Source organism: Lithobates pipiens, unplaced genomic scaffold (assembly GCF_037356315.1).
Source record: "Lithobates pipiens isolate NorthernLeopardFrog02 unplaced genomic scaffold, aLitPip1_a1.2 Scaffold_1, whole genome shotgun sequence".
NCBI classification, from domain to species: domain Eukaryota; kingdom Metazoa; phylum Chordata; class Amphibia; order Anura; family Ranidae; genus Lithobates; species Lithobates pipiens.
Window position 1 is genome coordinate 96,975,765 of NW_027507685.1, and position 24,648 is coordinate 97,000,412.

A 24,648-nucleotide genomic window follows, 5' to 3' on the forward strand; every position below is an offset into this window, starting at 1 on the left:
TAGAGGCGCTGGTGAACACCTGCTGGCTCTTAGACTCCGTGCCCCAGGGAATCTTACGCTCTAACCCCAGTGGGATCCTCAAGGTGACCTGACAGTTTGATCAGCCATGGACCCGACTGATGTGCCGCTTCCTACAGTCGATCCGTTGCAGGGCTTAGTTCGCAGACTTGAGACCCAAGAATCGCATCAGACCCAGGTGATGCGATTCCTTCAAGATCTGGCTTCCCGCTTCGAGCAGCTACAGGCTTTCTTGGGAACCCCGAACCTGCAGCCTCAAGTACAGTCAGCAGCTGCACCTATCACACCAGTCGCATCCACACATGCATTATTACTGCCAGCTCTGTCCCGTTTCTCTGAGGACTCCAAGGCTTGCAGGGGGTTCCTTAGCCAGTGCACAATTCATTTTGAACTTCAGCCCCAAAACTTCCTGTCCGATCGGGCAAAAGTAGCATATATCCTATCCCTCCTGTCCGGTGAGGCGCTAGCTTGGGCTGCCCCTCTGTGGGAACTGAATGATCCAGTGGTTTTTAGCCTGTCTGATTTCTTGAAACTTTTTTGGAATATCTTCGAGGAACCGGGTTGTGTCTCCTCAGCGGCTAGCGCTCTTTTATGTCTCCGTCAAGAGTCCGCGTCTGTGGGACAGTATGCTCTTCAGTTCCGTATCCTCACAGCTGAATTGAGCTGGAATAATTAGGCCCTAGTTGCAACCTTTTTACATGGCCTCTCTGATAGAGTGAAGGATGAATTAGCAGGAAGATCCCTTCCTGCTGATCTGCACAGTGTCATCACCTTGTGTAACAAGATCGATATTCGCTTTCAGGAGAGGGCCCTGGAAAAAAGACGCCAGCACCCCCCGTTCTTTAGGCAGTCTGAGCCCCAGTCCCTTCTCTTCGATTCGAGGAGCACCCCCTGCCTACTGAGGAACCTATCCAGTTGGACTGGACTAAGTTATCTCCCGAAGAACGTGCTAGGCGCAGAAATCAGGGCCTATGCCTCTATTGTGGGGCCAAAGGTCATTTCCGTGACACTTGTTCTCTTCTTCCGGAAAAACGCTCAGGGCTAATACATCTGGAAGGTGGAGTATTAGACCCTGAAATATCACCTTCACCTTCTCATCTTCTCCTTTCTGTGTTGCTTCATGTCGGTGCTTCCTCTCGTTCGGTCTCAGCATATCTGGATTCTGGAGCCGCTGCCAATTTCATGGATTGGGAAACTGCATCCTCCATGAGACTTACCCTTTTGCCCCTTACAACGCCATTGGTGGTCTTGGCGACTGATGGCACGACTGATGGCACGGTTCTCCCAGGGGGCCTATCCGCTTCCAGACTCTTCCTGTTAAGATGTCAGTAGGGACACTCCACCAGGAGTGGATATCCTTCCTTGTCTTACCTAAGGCTTCATCTCCTATCATATTAGGTCTTCCTTGGTTACGGCTCCATTCTCCACACGTTGACTGGTCTGTTGGACAGATCCTGGCTTGGGGTTCCTCCTGTTCCTCTTCCTGCCTACTCCAGGGTACCCCAAAAGAGAAACTTCCTGTTACCACCATCCCAGTATCTTCTGCTCTTCCCGCTGTATATAGCGATCTCTGGGATGCATCCTGCAATAGTCGGACTGATGCACTCTCTAGCTCATGTGGTACTCTGGATGAGGGGCCCACCTATGAACCTGAGTCGATCATTCGCTCCAGTTCGCATAACCATTTACCTTTGCCTGTCCCTAATCTCCCTTGGACGCACAGCCAGGCTAACTCGTCTGCAAGTTCCACAGTTGCTATGCCCTGTGATGCGATTGAGATGGTTGCTACACCTGACAATACTATTCAGTCGGCCTCTTCACCAGTTATGCCAGTCCAGCCCATGCCCAATGAGCTTCCTGCTTCTTGTTCAGGACCTTCTGTGACCTGGCCTCTCCCTACTGCTACTATGTCCATTCAAACCCGTTTAAGAGGCTCAATCCATCCTTTGGATAGAATACCTAATTCGGCCAGGTGGGATATTCAATCTTTTTCTCAGGGTTCTCTGCATTCTGTTTGTGTTTCAGCTATCCGGCTTGACTCTTGTGACATGTCACCTTCTAACCAACCTGACCTCAGGGATCCACTGACCTCTGTCCAGTCTGGTGGTCCTGTTATAAATGCCCAGCTCATCTTTAAGGGTCTGGGGGACCCTGCTCAGGCTCCTGATCTTCTCATGCCCTTACCCATTCCTAAAAAGCCTTTAGTCCTCAAGTCCTCTCCCTACCTTGGTTCCAGTGTCTGAGGATAATCTAAAATACGAGGTTAGTCAAGTTTTGGATTCCCGGCTCCGTAAAGGCATTCTTCAGTACATCGTACATTGGAAAGGGTTTGGCCCTGAGGAGAGGTCTTGGATCACTGCATCTGAGGTCTTTGCTCCTAGTCTGTTGAGGAGGTTCCATCTGGAGTTTCCCTTTAAGCCTGGACCTAGGTGGGGGAGGGGTCGGCCTCGTAAGAGGAAGGGTACTGTCATGGTTTTGCAATAGTGTTTGTCTGCTTACCTGTATCCATGTGTTCATCTCTAGAGACCAGCCGACCCTCACCTGACTGCTTTTGTAATCCATCCTCTGGCATGACTCCAACCTAGCTCCTATCAGAGAACTCTATATTAACCTGTACACTGCAGGCCAGCCCTGCTGATCAACCATTGTGTATTCCTTTGTGTGTTAGCTTCCTGTTACCTGCCGTGTGCTCTTCTGTTGTTCCGTTACCAACTTTGGCGTGTCCTTGACTATCCCTGTTTGCCTGTGATCCTAACCTTTTGGCGTGTCCCTGACTATTCCTGTCTGCTTGTGGCCCCCGACCTTGGCTTTGTCCCTCACTATCCCTATCCTCCTGTTGCCTACTGTGAGTGTGAGCTGGGGGACCCTGGGGGTCGCGACCTGGAGCCAGTTGCAGCCAAGACCATCCTCACCACTAGAGGCGCTGGTGAACACCTGCTGGCTCTTAGACTCCGCGCCCCAGGGAATCTTACGCTCTAACCCCAGTGGGATCTGTCTCCCATCTGCAGCAGTCAGCCGTAGGGTCCACAACCTTGCGGTGCACTCCTGATCCCTACGGTGTGCATCTGTCACCTCGCCTCAAGGTGACCTGACACACAAACTCCTGGACCCGCTGCAATCAGGCTTCTGCCCGGGCCATGGAACAGAAACAGCTCTCCTCAAGATATGGGACGATGCCCTCGAAGCAGCGGATGATGGAGAGTCATGTCTCTTGGTACTGTTAGACCTCAGCGCAGCGTTTGATACAGTGGACCACAATACTCTACTCATCCGCCACACAGAAGTAGTAGGAGTCCAAGGCTCAGATCTCCAATGGTTCACATCCTTCCTAGGAAATAGTTCACAGACAGTGAAACTAGGAGAATTCTTCTCTGAATCCCGGGCAGTCGCTTGCGGAGTCCCTCAAGGATCACCCATGTCACCAGTCCTCTTCAACATTTACATCCGCCCACTCCTCCAAATTATCAGATGTTCAGACCTCTGCTTCCACTCGTACGCTGACGACACGCAACTTTATTTCCGTATCACTGGACAAAGAGACCATCATCAAGAACTAGAAAATTGCCTCAATTCAATAGAAGACTGGATGACCACCAACTCACTCAAACTCAACGAATCAAAGACAGAGCTTATCCTACACCCAAATCATAATTTCGTAACCAAAACCTCCTGGACACCACCCACCGTCTTTGGGCAGACCATCTCCCCTAAGACCAAGACCAAGAGTCTCGGGGTTATTTTAGACTCACAAATGTCAATGGATGCACAAATAGGAGCAATAGTCAGTGGTTCTCACCATCTGCTACGCAGATTCATCCCTTTTATCCCAAAGAATGACAAAGCAGTGGTAGTTGGATCAGTCATTAATTCACGACTGGACCACGCAAACTCACTGTACATAGGATTACCCCAATATCAACTTGCGCAATTACAACTTATCCAAAACACAGCGGCAAGGCTGATAACAGGGAAAAAAACCTGGGAATCAATCTTCCCTTTCGCTGAGGAGCCTACACTGGCTAACCGTAAAGAATCGGATCACATTCAAGACCCTCTGCCTCACCCACAAATGCGTGCATAGAGATGCTCCTCAATACCTAATTGAGAAAATAAAACACTACACACCAAATCGCAGTCTTCGATTATCTAACAAAAACCTCCTCCTCGTTCCCAAATCTCAGTACAAATCTAAGGGGGAATGGAGATTCGCTGTCCAAGGACCTCGGCTATGGAATGCTCTACCAACCAACATCCGCCTGGAAGAAAACCACCTGGCTTTTAGGAAAAAACTCAAGACCTTCCTCTTCTAGTTGATGATCAAAGCTCTTCACAGCGCCTTGAGGCGATTCAGTTTGCGTTATACAAATATCTAATTTATTCATTCATTCAGGAGTACAGAGGACTGTGACATCTCTCTGTTACTAGATGATGTCATCATGTTCTTGTAGAGATCATTTTTTTCAGAAAACTCCTCGATCACTCCATACTTTTCATCCTCCTCTTTAACATCAATATCAATCCTTCAGATTCTGATGATGGTAAGGGATGGTATAACCTTCCTGTGTGGAATCCCAGGAAAACAGAGGACGGGGACATCTCTCTGGTGGGTTCCCATTACTGGATCCATCCGATGATGTGAGGGGCAGCTGATTGTCCATGATGTCCTTCCCAGCACCGCTCACCTATCCCATCAGCAGCTCGATGATCTCTCTGGTGACTTTTAGAATCTTCTTTTTATTTTACTGTTCTATCAGGGAGGGAGGTGGCGGCAATGCGATGGTCATATGATCTCCAGACTACCCAGGAGGAAAACTCTCCTCTGCTGCCACTTCCATCTATTTCTCCTCTCTCATAGTGGGGAAAATAATTATTTGATACCCTGCAGTTTTTGTAAGTTTGCCCACTTACAAAGAAATGAAGGGTCTACAATTGTTATCATAGGTGTATTTTATATGATAGAGACAGATATCAATCAAATTCCAGAAAAAAAACACAATATAAATGTTATGAGTTGAAGAACAGTGAGTAAAATAAGATAATAAAAGTAAAATATATTTGATCCACAAGCAAAACATGACTAAGTGGAGAAACCCTTGTCAAAGGAGGTTCTCACCCAAGATTTGATGGCACATGGTCCCATCCATCTTTCCTTTGATGCAGTGAAGTTGTCCTGTCCCCTTACCAGAAAAACACCCCCAAAGCATAATGTTTCCACCTCCATGTTTGACATTGATGGTGTTCTTGGGGTCATAGGCAGCATTCCTCCTCCTCCAAACAGGGCGAATTGAGTTGATGCCAAAGAGCTTGATTTTGGTCTCATCTGACCACAACACTTTCACCCAGTTCTCCTCTGAATCATTCAGATGTTCATTAGCAAACTTCAGACAGGCCTGTACATGTGTTTTCTTGATCAGGGGGACTTTACGGGTGCTGCAGGATTTCAGTCCTTCACGGCGTAGTGTGTTACCAATTGTTTTCTTGGTGACTATGGTCCCAGCTGCCTTGAGTTCATTGACAAGATTCTCCTGTGTAGTTCTGGGCTGATTCCTCACCATTCTCATGATCATTGGAACTCCACGAGGTGAGATCTTGCATGGAGCCCCAGACCAAGGGAGATTGACAGTTATTTTGTGTTTCTTCCATTTGTGAATAATCGCACCAACTGTTGTCACCCTCTCACCAAGCTACTTGGCAATGGTCTTGTATCCCATTCTAGCCTTGTGTAGGTCTACAATCTTCTCCCCGACACCCTTGGACAGCTCTTTGGTCTTGGCCATGGTGGAGAGATTGGAATCTGATTGCTTCTGTGGACAGGTGTCTTTTATGCAGGTAACAATCTGAGATTAGTAGCACTCTCTTAAAGGTAGTGCTCCTAATCTCAGCTTGTTACCTGTATAGGAGACACCGGGGAGCCAGAAATCTTGCTTATTGATAGAGGATCAAATACTTTTTTCACTATTAGAATGCAAATCAATTCCTAACCTTTTTGAAATGCATTTTTCTGGATATTTTTGTTGTTACATAGTTAGCAAGGTTGAATAAAGACACCAGACAATCCAGTTCAACCTGAGTGTCTACAATTGTCCCTATCCCTGTACATTGCACACTCACATTGGTCCCTAGCCTCAAGGAGCCCACAATCCAAGGTCCCCATTCATATACTAGGGCAAATTTTTGGACAGAAGCCAATTAACCTACCTGCATGTCTTTGGAGTGTGGGAGGAAACCGGAGTACCCAGAGGAAACCCACACAGGCACAGGGAGAACATGCAAACACCAGGCAGGTAGTGTTGTGGTTGGGATTTTAAAGCGGAGCTCCACACGATATTTTGTTTTTCTTTTTTGCACCCAATAACACAATCACATAAACAATTGCAAATTCACATGTTTGTAGATTTAGCCTGCCCGATGTCCGCTTTCATTGAAAATGACAACTTATAAACAATCGTGACAGCTGTTTTCATCTTGCTTGCGGGATGTGAAGCCTACAAGCATTTACTTCCTTGTTCCCTTGATGTTTAGCTACCAGCATGCCTCGTTCCTGCGCATGCTCAATATTTAAATTCGTGGAGCGTCAAAGTTGCCATCACAACGGGCGTAGTTTCCGCCCCCCTTGTGATGCCAAAAAAAAAGAAATCCCACGATAACTCGCACGGGGACGCCACACTGACTCCTGGGAACACTGACACAAGGTCCCAGGAGCCAGTGCGGCGAAAAGGAAGTTACGAAATAGCCGCACTATCCCCGCACATATCCGCACACTCCACATACAGGAAATACAGATCAAGATGTGGAAATCAAAGGTACAGTAGGGAAAAAAAAAATGTTCCGTTTTTATTTTCTAACACTGAGTTAATCGGCATGAGCTAATCTTTTAAAATCGGGTGGAGCTCCGCTTTAACCAGTGACCCTTTTTACTGCTAGGTGAGAGTGCTAACCACTACACCACTGTGCAGCCTTCTGTCTCACACTGTTAAAATAAAATCGACCATTAAAATGATAGACTGATCATTTCTTTGTCAGTGGTCAAACGTACAAAATCAGCAGGGGATCAAATATTTTTTCCCCTCACTGTATACAGGAATTTACGCAGCTATGACGCCAAACTGGTAATACCGGTGATCAGCGACGCATAATGGGACTGTGTTACTGTGGTAGGCTAGCTGACTCCGGCTGGAAGGTAAACAGATATCAATAGTGGTCAGAAATAATACTGTACGCTGCCACTGTACCGATGACACTGATTCGGAAGGGGCTAACATCTAGACATACGCACTGACAAAAGATGAGTTTGTTTTCGTTTCATTTGTTTTTTCGCTTTTTTTTCTGAAATTCTTAAATTCGGAATTCAGAAATTCAGAAATCCGTAAATTCGTGTTTTCATTTTCCAAATTTCCGAATTTTTAATTTTTACGAATTTTTGGATTTCCGGACTTTCAAATTTTCAAATTTTCACATTTACAAATTGTCATAGTTTCAAATTTCCGAATTTCCGAACTTTTGAATTTCTGAAATTTAGAATTTTACAATATTCAAAATTTCGAATCTCTGAATTTCTGAATTCCCAAAATGTCAAGTTTCCTAAAATTCGGAAATTTGCAAATTCAGAAATACAAAATTTGTAATTTCAGAAATTTAGAATTTTCCAATATTCAAAATTTTGAATCTCCGAATTTCCAAGATTTTACGAATTTCTGAATTTCCAAAATGTCAAATTTTCGAAAATTCGGAAACTTGCAAATTCGGAATATACAAAATTCGGAAATTTGAAATTCAGAAATTCGGAAACTTGAAAATTGAAAAATTCTGAGATTTCAGAATTAACAAATTTGTCAGAATTCGTTAAAAAAACTAATTTGGAACTAAACGAATTGCACATGTCTACTAACATCTAGGGGTGGTTAAAATGTTAACTGGGTGCCTAACAAGTGTAATGTGTGTAATATACGCTGCTTTTACTAATAGATGTGGCTGCTTTTTCTCCTTCAAAGAAACAACAACATCGCTGCTCCGTGTACAGAGCTCTGTGTTGTTTGTAAACACAGGGCTCTGTCTGTGCTGCAATTGGACACAGCCGATCAGCAGGTCCCGGACACAAATCATTGGCTGGGACATTGCTGCCAAACTTGTGCTGTAGCAAGTCACAGCACATGTACATGATCCAGCCCAGCAGCGTCTGCCCACAGTAAATGTACGGCAGGCAGTCCGCAAGCCGATGAAAGTAGATTTAACCACTTTTACCCCAGGCCCTTAAAAACCCAATATTTTATACTTTCTGCTATAAAACATAACTAATAAAATTAAAAAAAAAAATAATAATTTCTTTATTCATTTTTGGCCAATATATATTCTGCTAAATGTTTTTGGTAAAAAAAAAATCCCAATAAGCGTATATATATATATAGATTGGTTTGCGCAAAAGTTATAGGTCTATCAACTATGGGATATTTACTATCAGCAATTTTTAGCGGGACTATGAGATTGCGGCAGACAAATGGGCCACCCAATTGACACTTTTGACACTTTTCTGTGAACCAGTGACATAATTACAGTGATAAATGCTAAAGACATGCACTGTCACTGTACTAATGACACGGGCAAAGAGGTTAACCGGTTCCCGACTGGCGCACACTGATGTACTTCGGCAGAATGGCATGGCTGGGCAAATCGGCATACCTGTACATCCCTTTAAATTTGCCGCCATACCATCGCGTGCGCGCCGGCCGGGACCTCCGTGATCCCCCGCGATCGCCTCACAGAGAGGAAGAACAGGGAGATGTTAATGTAAACAAGCATCTCCCAATTCTGCCCAGTGATAGTGTCACTCATCTCTGCTCCCTATTATCGGGAGCAGAGATCAGTGATGTGTCACACGTAGCCACGCCTCCCCAATTAGAATCACTCCCCAGGACATACTTAACCCCTACACTGCCCCCTAGCGGGTAACCCCTTCACTGCCAGTGTCATTTACACAGGAATCAGTGCATTTGTATAGCACTGATTGCTGTATAAATGACAATGGTCCCAAAAATGTGCGAAAAATGTCCGATGTGTCCGCCATAATGGCGCAGCCACAATAAAAATAGCTGATTGCTGCCATTACTAGTAAAAAAAAAAATTCATACAAATAAAACTATCCCCTATTTTGTAAACGCTATAACTTTTGCGCAAACCAATCAATAAACGCTTATTGCGATTTTTTTTAACCAAAAATATGTAGAAGAATACGTATCGGCCTAAACTGAGGGAAAAAAGTTTTTTTATATATATTTGGGGGATAATTATTATAGCAAAATGTAAAAAATAATGTGTTTTTTCTAAAATTGTCGCTCTTTTTTTTGTTTATAGCGCAAAAAAAAAACGCAGGGGTGATCGAATACCACCAAAAGAAAGCTCCATTTGTGGGAAAAAAAGGTTGTCAATTTTGTTTGGGAGCCACGTCGCAAGACCGTGCAATTGTCAGTTAAAGCGACGCAGTGCCGAATCGCAAAAAGTGCTGCTCTGGTCTTTGGCCAGCAAAATGGTCCGGGGCTGAAGTGGTTAACAATTGGGGGGCTTTCAAAGGGTTAACCTGTGTGCTTAACTGGCGCTTGCCAACCACGTGGGGGATCCTCTGACTGGATGAAGGCAGAAATCTCTATCTTATCCCCTACCAGAACGACGATCTGCCTTGTTTACATTTCTGCCTTTCTCTGGGAATTTGAAAGTTTTCCCTCTATTCCAGTTTTTGTGGCTGGAAGGTGTGAGCAGGGTCAGCTGAGATGCTAAGAATTTCTTGAGTGATTTCTTTGCCTCGGCTGTGATCTTTGAGGATGAAGTACTCCACATTGCCTGCAGCTACAAAATTACGCTAAGAGCGTTACTAATAACAACAGTGGAAAGAAGGGTTTCACCATGTCAGATCAATGTGTCGTTGCCTTGCCACATCCCTGATACTCAATTAAGAAAAAGAAATCCCCTTTCATTTTACTAAATGTACATAAAAAACGCTCGATCACGAAGATGATCGGTATTAAAAGGGCATGAAAAATACTTTTAAAAGTCTACAAAACATCATAAACAAAACAAAAACAGAAAACAATGAGTTACATGGTATATATGACAAAAAAATATTGCTACTCTCCGGTATATAATGATCTCCGGTACCAGACGCATTTCTGCTTTAAGCACCTTTATCAGGGGTATTAAGTAAGAGTGTATGTAGTCACGATTTTGTTTTTACTATAAAAGATGAAAAGGGGCATATTATAGGGTTACAAAAACAGAGACATTCTTCACAACCATATAGGACATAGGAGCAGCAATATTTCTGGGAAGCACCTACCATGTAAATAATCTGTTATATGGTGTAATTATTTACATGGTAGGTGCGTCACAGAAATACTGCTGCTCATTTGTCCTATATGGTTGTGAAGAATGTCTCTGGTTTTGTATCCCTATAATATGCCCTTTTTCATCTTTTATAGTAAAGACAAAATTGTGACTACATACACTCTTACTTAAAATCTCTGACGCAGGTGCTTAAATCAGAAACGCGTTGGTTACCAGGGGTTAATAATATACCGGAGAGCAACAATCTTTTTTGTCATATATACCATGTAACTCATTGTTTTCTGTTTTTGTTTTGTTTATGATGTTTTGTAGACTTTATGAAGTATTTTTCATGTCCTTTTAATACCGGTCATCTTCATGATCGAATGTTTTCATGTATGTTTTTATGAATGTTATATTTAACAAAATATACTTTTTTGACAATACACATGTGTCTGTTGCCTACAAAATCCCAATGAAGGGGGATTTCTTTTTTCTTAATCTAATAACAACAGTGGGGATACAATGATTCACTCTGTGTCAGAATAATTCTACTTATGTAATAATAAAGAATAATAAGGTTTAATTAGATATCAAATTATTGACATTTGTCCTTTGTGGACTACTCACCTACTGCCGCAGTTGTCCGTGGGTTCCTCATCATTTTCAATTGTTTTTTTATTGGCTGACCGTGGGTGTAAGCTGGGGGACGAGTTTTTTTGAAGATTTGTCTGGCCAGTCATCCTCCATGGGAGCGTTCAGAGAACATCAGTACAGGGGGAGAACATCAGTACAGGGGGAGAACTTCAGTACAGGGGGAGAACATCTTTGCCTTCCTCTGGATCAACTGTGGGTATAGAATTGGGTATATGGGATTGTATGATATTATTATTTATTTTATTTAAAAAAAAAATTTGTGGTTGAACTAGATGGACTTGTGTCTTTTTTTTTTCAACCTGACTAACTATGTAAGTACAGGGGGAGAACATCCGTACAGGGAGAGAACATCCGTACAGGGGAGAACATCAGTACAGTGGGAGAACATCATTACAGGGGGAGAACATCAGTACAGGGGAAGAACATCAGTACAGGGGAGAACATCAGTACAAGGGAAAAACATCAGTACAGGGGAAAACAGCAGTACAGTGGGAGAACATCAGTACAGAGGAGAACATCAGTACAGGGGAGAACATCAGTACAGGGGGAGAACACCAGTACAGGGGAGAACACCAGTACAGGGGGAGAACATTAGTACAGGGGAAGAACATCAGTACAGGGGGAGAACATCAGTACAGGGGAAGAACTTCAGTACAGGGGAAAACATCAGTACAGGGGGAGAACATCAGTACAGGGGGAGAACATCATTACAGGGGGAGAACATCAGTACAGGGGAAGAACATCAGTACAGGGGAGAACATCAGTACAGGGGAAAAACATCAGTACAGGGGAAAACAGCAGTACAGTGGGAGAACATCAGTACAGAGGAGAACATCAGTACAGGGGAGAACATCAGTACAGGGGGAGAACACCAGTACAGGGGGAGAACATTAGTACAGGGGAAGAACATCAGTACAGGGGGAGAACATCAGTACAGGGGAAGAACTTCAGTACAGGGGAAAACATCAGTACAGGGGGAGAACATCAGTACAGGGGGAGAACACCAGTACAGGGGAGAACATCAGTACAGCGGGAGAACATCAGTACAGGGGAAGAACATCAGTACAGGGGAAGAACTTCAGTACAGGGGAAAACATCAGCACAGGGGGAGAACATCAGTACAGGGGAAGAACATCAGTACAGGGGGAGAACATCAGTACAGGGGACCGCCTCCTGCTGGGAGAATAAAGATGTTAGTCTAAACAGTAAAATGTTTCTTTAATCATTTATAAAAACCCAACAACGTTACATTGGTTATTGACACATACTATTGAATCACAGACATTCCTATTCTCAGCCCAATAACTGCAAAAAATGAATTTTCTTTCTTGCTGACAATTATTTAATTTTTTTTGCTGTAATATTCATAATACAACACTAATGGAAAAGTGTATAGTTAGTGTATTTCATTATATTCCCCTTTCCTGTCTTTTCATTTTTTTTCCTATTGTTTCTTTTCTTTCCCATCTCTTCTTTTACCCTCTATTAATTTCCCCTCCCTTCAGTTTCCTTTCCTTTACCGTTCCCTCCATAGGTGTGCGAAGCCTATTGCATTAGGGTGTGCACCCCAAAGCTCAAACACACACTACTCACTACTACTCACATCACTCACCATGTTCATTCAGAAAGGGAAGGGGCTGATAAATACAAATTTACCAGCCCATTCCCTCACTCGTCCTAAAACATCTCCGCAGCAACAGCCGGCAGGAGAGGAGAGGAGAGGAGAGGAAGGAAGCCAGAAGTGCTGCAGAGGGAAGGAGTGGGGAGCCAGGGCATTCAGGTGAATTTGTGCTGCACAGGGTGATTAGGGTGTGTTGGGCACACCCGGCACACTCTGTGCGCAAGCCTATGCCCCCCTCCCTTATGTTTTTCACCTTCCCATCCCTTCAATTACATTTCCTTTCCCCTCCCTTACATTCCTTTTCTATTGCCCTTCATTCTGCCCCATTCTCTTTTCTTCATTTTCCATTTTTATGTTTTCTTTGGCCTCTCTTCCCTTTCATTCTCCTTCCCTTCCTTTTTATCCCCTTAACCCCACCATTTTTCTTTCCTTCCAATAAATTTACCTCTTCTTCATCTCCTCTTTCTTTGTCCTTCCTTCAATTTCTTCTCTTTACCATTGCTTCATTCCCTTTATTTTTTCTTTCCTTTCCCCTCCCTTCAATCCCCCCTCCCCCTTTAAGAATTTTTTTTTTTAAATGCGCACCTCCCGACGAGCTCGCCCGCAGAAGCGAACGCATATGTGAGTTGCGCCCACATATGAAAATGGTATTCAAACCACACATGTGATGTATCGCCGCGGTCGGTAGAGTGAGAGCAATAATTCTAGCCCTAGACCTCCTCTGTAACTCAAAACATGCAACCTGTAGAATTTTTTAAACGTCGCCTATGGGGATTTTTAAGGGTTAAAGTTTGTCGCCATTGCACGAGTGGGTGCAATTTTGAAGCGTGACAAGTTGGGTATCAATTTACTCGTATCATCTTTCACAATATAAAAAATTTTTACTGTTGTCTTATTTTTTTCCAAAAAATGTGTGCTTGTAAGACCGCTGCGCAAATACGGTGTTACAGAAAGTATTGCAACAACCGCTATTTTATTCTCTAGGGTGTTTAGGGTTGCCACCTTTTCTTCAAGCCAAACCCGAACATTTTCACGGCGCATGGAAATTTTTTTGTAATACACGCTATAGGATTGTAAAATACCTTGGGTTACCCAAAAAGAGTAGTAATGAAGTGTGCTACAGTGAACAGTTGCTATAGCCAAATTGCATTAAAAGTGGGGGGACTTAAAGGGGCATGATTAAATAAAACAAAAGCATTTAGTGTACCCATAAAATATGATTCGATTAATAAAAGAAATGTCAGTGAAAATAGCCTACATTAAAAGTGGACACTGTCAGCCAGTAGAGCAGTGGACGGTGTCAGTAGGGCAGTGAACGGTGTCAATAGAGCAGTAAATGGTGTCAGTAGGGCAGTGGACAGTGTCAGTAGGGCAGTGTACAGTGTCAGTAGAGCAGTAAATGGTGTCAGTAGGGCAGTGGACAGTGTCAGTAGGGCAGTGGACAGTGTCAGTAGAACAGTGGACAGTGTCAGTAGGGCAGTGGACAGTGTCAGTAAGGCAGTAAATGGTGTCAGTAGGGCAGTAAATGGTGTCAGTAGAGCAGTGGACAGTGTCAGTATAACAGTGGACAGTGTCAGTAGAGCAGTAAATGGTGCAGTAGGGCAGTGGACAGTGTCAGTAGAGCAGAGGACGGTGTCAGTAGAGCAGTAAACGGTGTCAGTAGAGCAGTAAATGGTGTCAGTAGGACAGTGGACGGTGTCAGTAGGGCAGTGGACGGTGTCAGTAGGGAAGAGGACGGTGTCAGTAGGGAAGAGGACGGTGTCAGTAGGGAAGAGGACAGTGTCAGTAGGTAAGAGGACGGTGTCAGTAGGTAAGAGGACGGTGTCAGTAGAGCAGTGGACGGTGTCATTAGGGCAGAGGACGGTGTCATTAGGGCAGAGGACGGTGTCAGTAGAGCACAGGACGGTGTCAGTAGAGCAGTGGATGGTGTCAGTAGGGCAGAGGACGGAGTCAGTAGGGCAGTGGATGGTGTCAGTAGGGCAGAGGACGGTGTCAGTAGGGCAGAGGACGGTGTCAGTAGAGCAGAGGACGGTGTCAGTAGAGCAGAGGACGGTGTCAGTAGAGCAGTAAATGGTGTCAGTAGGGCAGTGGACAGTGTCAGTAAGGCAGTAAATGGTGTCAGTAGGGCAGTAAATGGTGTCAGTAGAGCAGTGGACAGTGTCAGTAGAACAGTGGACAGTGTCAGTAGAGCAGTAAATGGTGTCAGTAGGGCAGTGGACAGTGTCAGTAGAGCAGAGGACGGTGTCAGTAGAGCAGTAAACGGTGTCAGTAGAGCAGTAAATGGTGTCAGTAGGACCATGGACGGTGTCAGTAGGGCAGTGGACGGTGTCAGTAGGGCAGTGGACGGTGTCAGTAGGGCAGTGGACAGTGTCATTAGGGCAGAGGACGGTGTCATTAGGGCAGAGGACGGTGTCAGTAGAGCAGAGGACGGTGTCAGTAGGGCAGAGGACGGTGTCATTAGAGCAGAGGACGGTGTCAGTAGGGCAGAGGACGGTGTCAGTAGGGCAGAGGACGGTGTCAGTAGGGCAGAGGACGGTGTCAGTAGAGCAGAGGACGGTGTCAGTAGGGCAGAGGACGGTGTCAGTAGGGCAGAGGACGGTGTCAGTAGGGCAGAGGACGGTGTCAGTAGAGCAGAGGACGGTGTCAGTAGGGCAGAGGATGGTGTCAGTAGGGCAGTGGACGGTGTCAGTAGGGCAGAGGATGGTGTCAGTAGAGCACAGGACGGTGTCAGTAGAGCAGTAAACGGTGTCAGTAGGGTAGTAAATGGTGTCAGCAGGGCAGAAAATGGTGTCAGTAGACCAGAGGACGGTGTCAGTAGAGCAGTAAATGGTGTCAGTAGGACAGTGGACGGTGTCAGTAGGGCAGAGGACGGTGTCAGTAGGGCAGAGGACGGTGTCAGTAGGGCAGAGGACGGTGTCAGTAGGGCAGAGGACGGTGTCAGTAGAGCAGAGGACGGTGTCAGTAGGGCAGAGGACGGTGTCAGTAGGGCAGAGGACGGTGTCAGTAGGGCAGAGGACGGTGTCAGTAGAGCAGAGGACGGTGTCAGTAGGGCAGAGGATGGTGTCAGTAGGGCAGTGGACGGTGTCAGTAGGGCAGAGGATGGTGTCAGTAGAGCACAGGACGGTGTCAGTAGAGCAGTAAACGGTGTCAGTAGGGTAGTAAATGGTGTCAGCAGGGCAGAAAATGGTGTCAGTAGACCAGAGGACGGTGTCAGTAGAGCAGTAAATGGTGTCAGTAGGACAGTGGACGGTGTCAGTAGGGCAGAGGACGGTGTCAGTAGGGCAGAGGACGGTGTCAGTAGGGCAGAGGACGGTGTCACCCGGTGAGAACTGTATATATGGATGCTGTCTGGGGAGTGGAGAACAGTATATATGGGGGGACTGTATATATGGATAGTGTATGGAGGGGGGTGTATGTATAGTGTATGGTGGGGGGAGGGGGTGTATGGTGGGGGGAGGGGTGTGTGTAAATGATGTCAGTAGAGCAGTAAACAATATTTTTTTTGTGGTTGAACTAGATGGACTTGTGTCTTTTTTTTTTCAACCTGACTAACTATGTAAGTACAGGGGGAGAACATCAATACAGGGGGAGAACATCCGTACAGGGAGAGAACATCAGTACAGGGGAGAACATCAGTACAGTGGGAGAACATCATTACAGGGGGAGAACATCATTACAGGGGGAGAACATCAGTACAGGGGAAGAACATCAGTACAGGGGAGAACATCAGTACAGGGGAAAAACATCAGTACAGGGGAAAACATCAGTACAGTGGGAGAACATCAGTACAGAGGAGAACATCAGTACAGGGGAGAACATCAGTACAGGGGTAGAACACCAGTACAGGGGAGAACACCAGTACAGGGGGAGAACATTAGTACAGGGGAAGAACATCAGTACAGGGGAAGAACTTCAGTACAGGGTAAGAACTTCAGTACAGGGGAAGAACTTCAGTACAGGGGAAAACATCAGTACAGGGGGAGAACATCAGTACAGGGGGAGAACACCAGTACAGGGGAGAACATCAGTACAGCGGGAGAACATCAGTACAGGGGAAGAACATCAGTACAGGGGAAGAACTTCAGTACAGGGGAAAACATCAGCACAGGGGGAGAACATCAGTACAGGGGAAGAACATCAGTACAGGGGGAGAACATCAGTACAGGGGACCACCTCCTGCTGGGAGAAGAAAGATATTAGTCTAAATAGTAAAATGTTTCTTTAATCATTTATAAAAACCCAACAACGTTACATTGGTTATTGACACATACTATTGAATCACAGACATTCCTATTCTCAGCCCAATAACTGCAAAAAATGAATTTGCTTTCTTGCTGACAATTATTAAATTTTTTTTGCTGTAATATTCATAATACAACACTAATGGAAAAGTGTATAGTTAGTGTATTTCATTATATTCCCCTTTCCTGTCTTTTCGTTTTTTTCCTATTGTTTCTTTTCTTTCCCATCTCTTCTTTTACCCTCTATTAATTTCCCCTCCCTTCAGTTTCCTTTCCTTTACCCTCCCTCCATAGGTGTGCGAAGCCTATTGCATTAGGGTGTGCACCCCAAAGCTCAAACACACACTACTCACTACTACTCACATCACTCACCATGTTCATTCAGAAAGGGAAGGGGCTGATAAATACAAATTTACCAGCCCATTCCCTCACTCGTCCTAAAACATCTCCGCAGCAACAGCCGGCAGGAGAGGAGAGGAGAGGAGAGGAGAGGAAGGAAGCCAGAAGTGCTGCAGAGGGAAGGAGTGGGGAGCCAGGGCAGTCAGGTGAATTTGTGCTGCACAGGGTGATTAGGGTGTGTTGGGCACACCCGGCACACTCTGTGCGCAAGCCTATGCCTCCCTCCCTTATGTTTTTCACCTTTGCATCCCTTCAATTACATTTCCTTTCCCCTCCCTTACATTCCTTTTCTAATGCCCTTCATTCTGCCCCATTCTCTTTTCTTCATTTTCCATTTTTATGTTTTCTTTGGCCTCTCTTCCCTTTCATTCTCCTTCCCTTCCTTTTTATCCCCTTAACCCCACCATTTTTCTTTCCTTCCAATAAATTTCCCTCATCTTCATCTCCTCTTTCTTTGTCCTTCCTTCAATTTCTTCTCTTTACCATTGCTTCATTCCCTTTATTTTTTTCTTTCCTTTCCCCTCCCTTCAATCCCCCCTCCCCTTTAAGATTTTTTTTTTTTTTAAATGCGCACCTCCCGACGAGCTCGCCCGCAGAAGCGAACGCATATGTGAGTTGCGCCCACATATGAAAATGGTATTCAAACCACACATGTGATGTATCGCCGCGGTCGGTAGAGTGAGAGCAATAATTCTAGCCCTAGACCTCCTCTGTAACTCAAAACATGCAACCTGTAGAATTTTTTAAACGTCGCCTATGGGGATTTTTAAGGGTTAAAGTTTGTCGCCATTGCACGAGTGGGTGCAATTTTGAAGCGTGACAAGTTGGGTATCAATTTACTCGTATCATCTTTCACAATATAAAAAATTTTTACTGTTGTCTTATTTTTTTCCAAAAAATGTGTGCTTGTAAGACCGCTGCGCAAATACGGTGTTACAGAAAGTATTGCAACAACCGCTATTTTATTCTCTAGGGTGTTTAGGGTTGCCACCTTTTCTTCAAGCCAAACCCGAACATTTTCACGGCGCATGGAAATTTTTTTGTAATACACGCTATAGGATTGTAAAATACCTTGGGTTACCCAAAAAGAGTAGTAATGAAGTGTGCTACAGTGAACAGTTGCTATAGCCAAATTGCATTAAAAGTGGGGGGACTTAAAGGGGCATGATTAAATAAAACAAAAGCATTTAGTGTACCCATAAAATATGATTCGATTAATAAAAGAAATGTCAGTGAAAATAGCCTACATTAAAAGTGGACACTGTCAGCCAGTAGAGCAGTGGACGGTGTCAGTAGGGCAGTGAACGGTGTCAATAGAGCAGTAAATGGTGTCAGTAGGGCAGTGGACAGTGTCAGTAGGGCAGTGTACAGTGTCAGTAGAGCAGTAAATGGTGTCAGTAGGGCAGTGGACAGTGTCAGTAGGGCAGTGGACAGTGTCAGTAGAACAGTGGACAGTGTCAGTAGGGCAGTGGACAGTGTCAGTAAGGCAGTAAATGGTGTCAGTAGGGCAGTAAATGGTGTCAGTAGAGCAGTGGACAGTGTCAGTATAACAGTGGACAGTGTCAGTAGAGCAGTAAATGGTGCAGTAGGGCAGTGGACAGTGTCAGTAGAGCAGAGGACGGTGTCAGTAGAGCAGTAAACGGTGTCAGTAGAGCAGTAAATGGTGTCAGTAGGACAGTGGACGGTGTCAGTAGGGCAGTGGACGGTGTCAGTAGGGAAGAGGACGGTGTCAGTAGGGAAGAGGACGGTGTCAGTAGGGAAGAGGACAGTGTCAGTAGGTAAGAGGACGGTGTCAGTAGGTAAGAGGACGGTGTCAGTAGAGCAGTGGACGGTGTCATTAGGGCAGAGGACGGTGTCATTAGGGCAGAGGACGGTGTCAGTAGAGCACAGGACGGTGTCAGTAGAGCAGTGGATGGTGTCAGTAGGGCAGAGGACGGAGTCAGTAGGGCAGTGGATGGTGTCAGTAGGGCAGAGGACGGTGTCAGTAGGGCAGAGGACGGTGTCAGTAGAGCAGAGGACGGTGTCAGTAGAGCAGAGGACGGTGTCAGTAGAGCAGTAAATGGTGTCAGTAGGGCAGTGGACAGTGTCAGTAAGGCAGTAAATGGTGTCAGTAGGGCAGTAAATGGTGTCAGTAGAGCAGTGGACAGTGTCAGTAGAACAGTGGACAGTGTCAGTAGAGCAGTAAATGGTGTCAGTAGGGCAGTGGACAGTGTCAGTAGAGCAGAGGACGGTGTCAGTAGAGCAGTAAACGGTGTCAGTAGAGCAGTAAATGGTGTCAGTAGGACCATGGACGGTGTCAGTAGGGCAGTGGACGGTGTCAGTAGGGCAGTGGACGGTGTCAGTAGGGCAGTGGACAGTGTCATTAGGGCAGAGGACGGTGTCATTAGGGCAGAGGACGGTGTCAGTAGAGCAGAGGACGGTGTCAGTAGGGCAGAGGACGGTGTCATTAGAGCAGAGGACGGTGTCAGTAGGGCAGAGGACGGTGTCAGTAGGGCAGAGGACGGTGTCAGTAGGGCAGAGGACGGTGTCAGTAGAGCAGAGGACGGTGTCAGTAGGGCAGAGGACGGTGTCAGTAGGGCAGAGGACGGTGTCAGTAGGGCAGAGGACGGTGTCAGTAGAGCAGAGGACGGTGTCAGTAGGGCAGAGGATGGTGTCAGTAGGGCAGTGGACGGTGTCAGTAGGGCAGAGGATGGTGTCAGTAGAGCACAGGACGGTGTCAGTAGAGCAGTAAACGGTGTCAGTAGGGTAGTAAATGGTGTCAGCAGGGCAGAAAATGGTGTCAGTAGACCAGAGGACGGTGTCAGTAGAGCAGTAAATGGTGTCAGTAGGACAGTGGACGGTGTCAGTAGGGCAGAGGACGGTGTCAGTAGGGCAGAGGACGGTGTCAGTAGGGCAGAGGACGGTGTCAGTAGGGCAGAGGACGGTGTCAGTAGAGCAGAGGACGGTGTCAGTAGGGCAGAGGACGGTGTCAGTAGGGCAGAGGACGGTGTCAGTAGGGCAGAGGACGGTGTCAGTAGAGCAGAGGACGGTGTCAGTAGGGCAGAGGATGGTGTCAGTAGGGCAGTGGACGGTGTCAGTAGGGCAGAGGATGGTGTCAGTAGAGCACAGGACGGTGTCAGTAGAGCAGTAAACGGTGTCAGTAGGGTAGTAAATGGTGTCAGCAGGGCAGAAAATGGTGTCAGTAGACCAGAGGACGGTGTCAGTAGAGCAGTAAATGGTGTCAGTAGGACAGTGGACGGTGTCAGTAGGGCAGAGGACGGTGTCAGTAGGGCAGAGGACGGTGTCAGTAGGGCAGAGGACGGTGTCACCCGGTGAGAACTGTATATATGGATGCTGTCTGGGGAGTGGAGAACAGTATATATGGGGGGACTGTATATATGGATAGTGTATGGAGGGGGGTGTATGTATAGTGTATGGTGGGGGGAGGGGGTGTATGGTGGGGGGAGGGGTGTGTGTAAATGATGTCAGTAGAGCAGTAAACAATATTTTTTTTGTGGTTGAACTAGATGGACTTGTGTCTTTTTTTTTTCAACCTGACTAACTATGTAAGTACAGGGGGAGAACATCAATACAGGGGGAGAACATCCGTACAGGGAGAGAACATCAGTACAGGGGAGAACATCAGTACAGTGGGAGAACATCATTACAGGGGGAGAACATCATTACAGGGGGAGAACATCAGTACAGGGGAAGAACATCAGTACAGGGGAGAACATCAGTACAGGGGAAAAACGTCAGTACAGGGGAAAACATCAGTACAGTGGGAGAACATCAGTACAGAGGAGAACATCAGTACAGGGGAGAACATCAGTACAGGGGTAGAACACCAGTACAGGGGAGAACACCAGTACAGGGGGAGAACATTAGTACAGGGGAAGAACATCAGTACAGGGGAAGAACTTCAGTACAGGGTAAGAACTTCAGTACAGGGGAAGAACTTCAGTACAGGGGAAAACATCAGTACAGGGGGAGAACATCAGTACAGGGGGAGAACACCAGTACAGGGGAGAACATCAGTACAGCGGGAGAACATCAGTACAGGGGAAGAACATCAGTACAGGGGAAGAACTTCAGTACAGGGGAAAACATCAGCACAGGGGGAGAACATCAGTACAGGGGAAGAACATCAGTACAGGGGGAGAACATCAGTACAGGGGACCACCTCCTGCTGGGAGAAGAAAGATATTAGTCTAAATAGTAAAATGTTTCTTTAATCATTTATAAAAACCCAACAACGTTACATTGGTTATTGACACATACTATTGAATCACAGACATTCCTATTCTCAGCCCAATAACTGCAAAAAATGAATTTGCTTTCTTGCTGACAATTATTAAATTTTTTTTGCTGTAATATTCATAATACAACACTAATGGAAAAGTGTATAGTTAGTGTATTTCATTATATTCCCCTTTCCTGTCTTTTCGTTTTTTTCCTATTGTTTCTTTTCTTTCCCATCTCTTCTTTTACCCTCTATTAATTTCCCCTCCCTTCAGTTTCCTTTCCTTTACCCTCCCTCCATAGGTGTGCGAAGCCTATTGCATTAGGGTGTGCACCCCAAAGCTCAAACACACACTACTCACTACTACTCACATCACTCACCATGTTCATTCAGAAAGGGAAGGGGCTGATAAATACAAATTTACCAGCCCATTCCCTCACTCGTCCTAAAACATCTCCGCAGCAACAGCCGGCAGGAGAGGAGAGGAGAGGAGAGGAGAGGAAGGAAGCCAGAAGTGCTGCAGAGGGAAGGAGTGGGGAGCCAGGGCAGTCAGGTGAATTTGTGCTGCACAGGGTGATTAGGGTGTGTTGGGCACACCCGGCACACTCTGTGCGCAAGCCTATGCCTCCCTCCCTTATGTTTTTCACCTTTGCATCCCTTCAATTACATTTCCTTTCCCCTCCCTTACATTCCTTTTCTAATGCCCTTCATTCTGCCCCATTCTCTTTTCTTCATTTTCCATTTTTATGTTTTCTTTGGCCTCTCTTCCCTTTCATTCTCCTTCCCTTCCTTTTTATCCCCTTAACCCCACCATTTTTCTTTCCTTCCAATAAATTTCCCTCATCTTCATCTCCTCTTTCTTTGTCCTTCCTTCAATTTCTTCTCTTTACCATTGCTTCATTCCCTTTATTTTTTTCTTTCCTTTCCCCTCCCTTCAATCCCCCCTCCCCTTTAAGATTTTTTTTTTTTTTAAATGCGCCCCCTCCCGACGAGCTCGCCCGCAGAAGCGAACGCATATGTGAGTAGCGCCCGCATATGAAAATGGTATTCAAACCACACATGTGATGTATCGCCGCGATCGGTAGAGCGAGAGCAATAATTCTAGCCCTAGACCTCCTCTGTAACTCAAAACATGCAACCTGTAGAATTTTTTAAACGTCGCCTATGGGGATTTTTAAGGGTTAAAGTTTGTCGCCATTGCACGAGTGGGTGCAATTTTGAAGCGTGACAAGTTGGGTATCAATTTACTCGTATCATCTTTCACAATATAAAAAAAATTGGGCTAAATTTACTGTTGTCTTATTTTTTTCCAAAAAATGTGTGCTTGTAAGGCCGCGTACACACGGGCGGATTGTCTGGCCAACTTAGTCCGCTGAAACGTGTTTCAGCGGACAATCCGCTCGTGTGTGGGCTTCAGCGGACTTTTTCAGCGGACAGTCTGGCGGACTAAGTCTTTCGGAATTTCCGTAATACAGTCCGCCCAAACTTGGTTTCAGCGGACAATCCGCTCGTGAGTAGGCTAGTTAGACGGACTAAGTATGGCGCATGCTCAGAAAGGATTTACACGGCCGAAGGTTGCATTGCAGTGTATTGGACGTCGAATTTCTAGTCCCGTCGTACGTGCCGTACACGTCATCGCGCAAGCTTTCGGCGGACTGTCTGCTCACCGTGTGTGGTCAAGTCCGTTCATTCAAAAGTAGGACGGATTGTCTGTCGGATTGTCTGACGAACTTAGTTGGCCAGACAATCCGCCCGTGTGTACGCGGCCTAAGACCGCTGCGCAAATACGGTGTTACAGAAAGTATTGCAACAACTGCTATTTTATTCTCTAGGGTGTTTAGGGTTGCCACCTTTTCTTCAAGCCAAACCCGAACATTTTCACGGCGCATGGAAATTTTTTTGTAGTACACGCTATAGGATTGTAAAATACCTTGGGTTACCCAAAAAGAGTAGTAATGAAGTGTGCTACAGTGAACAGTTGCTATAGCCAAATTGCATTAAAAGTGGGGGGACTTAAAGGGGCATGATTAAATAAAACAAAAGCATTTAGTGTACCCATAAAATATGATTCGATTAATAAAAGAAATGTCAGTGAAAATAGCCTACATTAAAAGTAGACACTGTCAGCCAGTAGAGCAGTGGACGGTGTCAGTAGGGCAGTGAACGGTGTCAATAGAGCAGTAAATGGTGTCAGTAGGGCAGTGGACAGTGTCAGTAGGGCAGTGTACAGTGTCAGTACAGCAGTAAATGGTGTCAGTAGGGCAGTGGACAGTGTCAGTAAGGCAGTAAATGGTGTCAGTAGGGCAGTAAATGGTGTCAGTAGAGCAGTGGACAGTGTCAGTAGAACAGTGGACAGTGTCAGTAGAGCAGTAAATGGTGCAGTAGGGCAGTGGACAGTGTCAGTAGAGCAGAGGACGGTGTCAGTAGCGCAGTAAATGGTGTCCGTAGAGCAGTAAATGGTGTCAGTAGGACAGTGGAAGGTGTCAGTAGGGCAGTGGACGGTGTCAGTAGGGAAGAGGACGGTGTCAGTAGGGAAGAGGACGGTGTCAGTAGGGAAGAGGACAGTGTCAGTAGGTAAGAGGACGGTGTCAGTAGGTAAGAGGACGGTGTCAGTAGAGCAGTGGACGGTGTCATTAGGGCAGAGGACGGTGTCATTAGGGCAGAGGACGGTGTCAGTAGAGCACAGGACGGTGTCAGTAGGGCAGTGGATGGTGTCAGTAGGGCAGAGGACGGTGTCAGTAGAGCAGAGGACGGTGTCAGTAGGGCAGAGGACGGTGTCAGTAGAGCAGTAAATGGTGTCAGTAGGGCAGTAAATGGTGTCAGTAGGGCAGTAAATGGTGTCAGTAGAGCAGTGGACAGTGTCAGTAGAGCAGTAAATGGTGTCAGTAGGGCAGTGGACAGTGTCAGTAGAGCAGAGGACGGTGTCAGTAGAGCAGTAAACGGTGTCAGTAGGGCAGTGGACAGTGTCAGTAGAGCAGAGGACGGTGTCAGTAGAGCAGTAAACGGTGTCAGTAGAGCAGTAAATGGTGTCAGTAGGACCATGGACGGTGTCAGTAGGGCAGTGGACAGTGTCAGTAGGGCAGTGGACGGTGTCAGTAGGGCAATGGACAGTGTCATTAGGGCAGAGGACGGTGTCATTAGGGCAGAGGACGGTGTCAGTAGAGCAGAGGACGGTGTCA

At 46.0% G+C, this 24,648-nt stretch overlaps 1 protein-coding gene across 4 annotated transcripts in view; it reads right to left on the bottom strand.

The window, feature by feature from the left end:
* Positions 1-24,648, bottom strand: part of LOC143954524 (cyclic nucleotide-gated channel alpha-2-like) — a 123,159-nt gene that overhangs the window by 42,733 nt on the left and 55,778 nt on the right. For 3 of the 4 annotated variants that reach the window (XR_013269653.1, XM_077465220.1, XM_077465219.1), the window contains exon 2: positions 10,960-11,176. The exons of the other annotated variant lie outside the window; for it this stretch is intronic. Coding sequence is in view for 2 of the 3 variants with exons in the window: in XM_077465220.1 (XP_077321346.1) it covers positions 10,960-11,072 (113 nt within the window). In the remaining variant the exon portion in view is untranslated. The remainder of the gene's footprint in view (positions 1-10,959; positions 11,177-24,648) is intronic. 4 annotated transcript variants of the gene reach the window in all.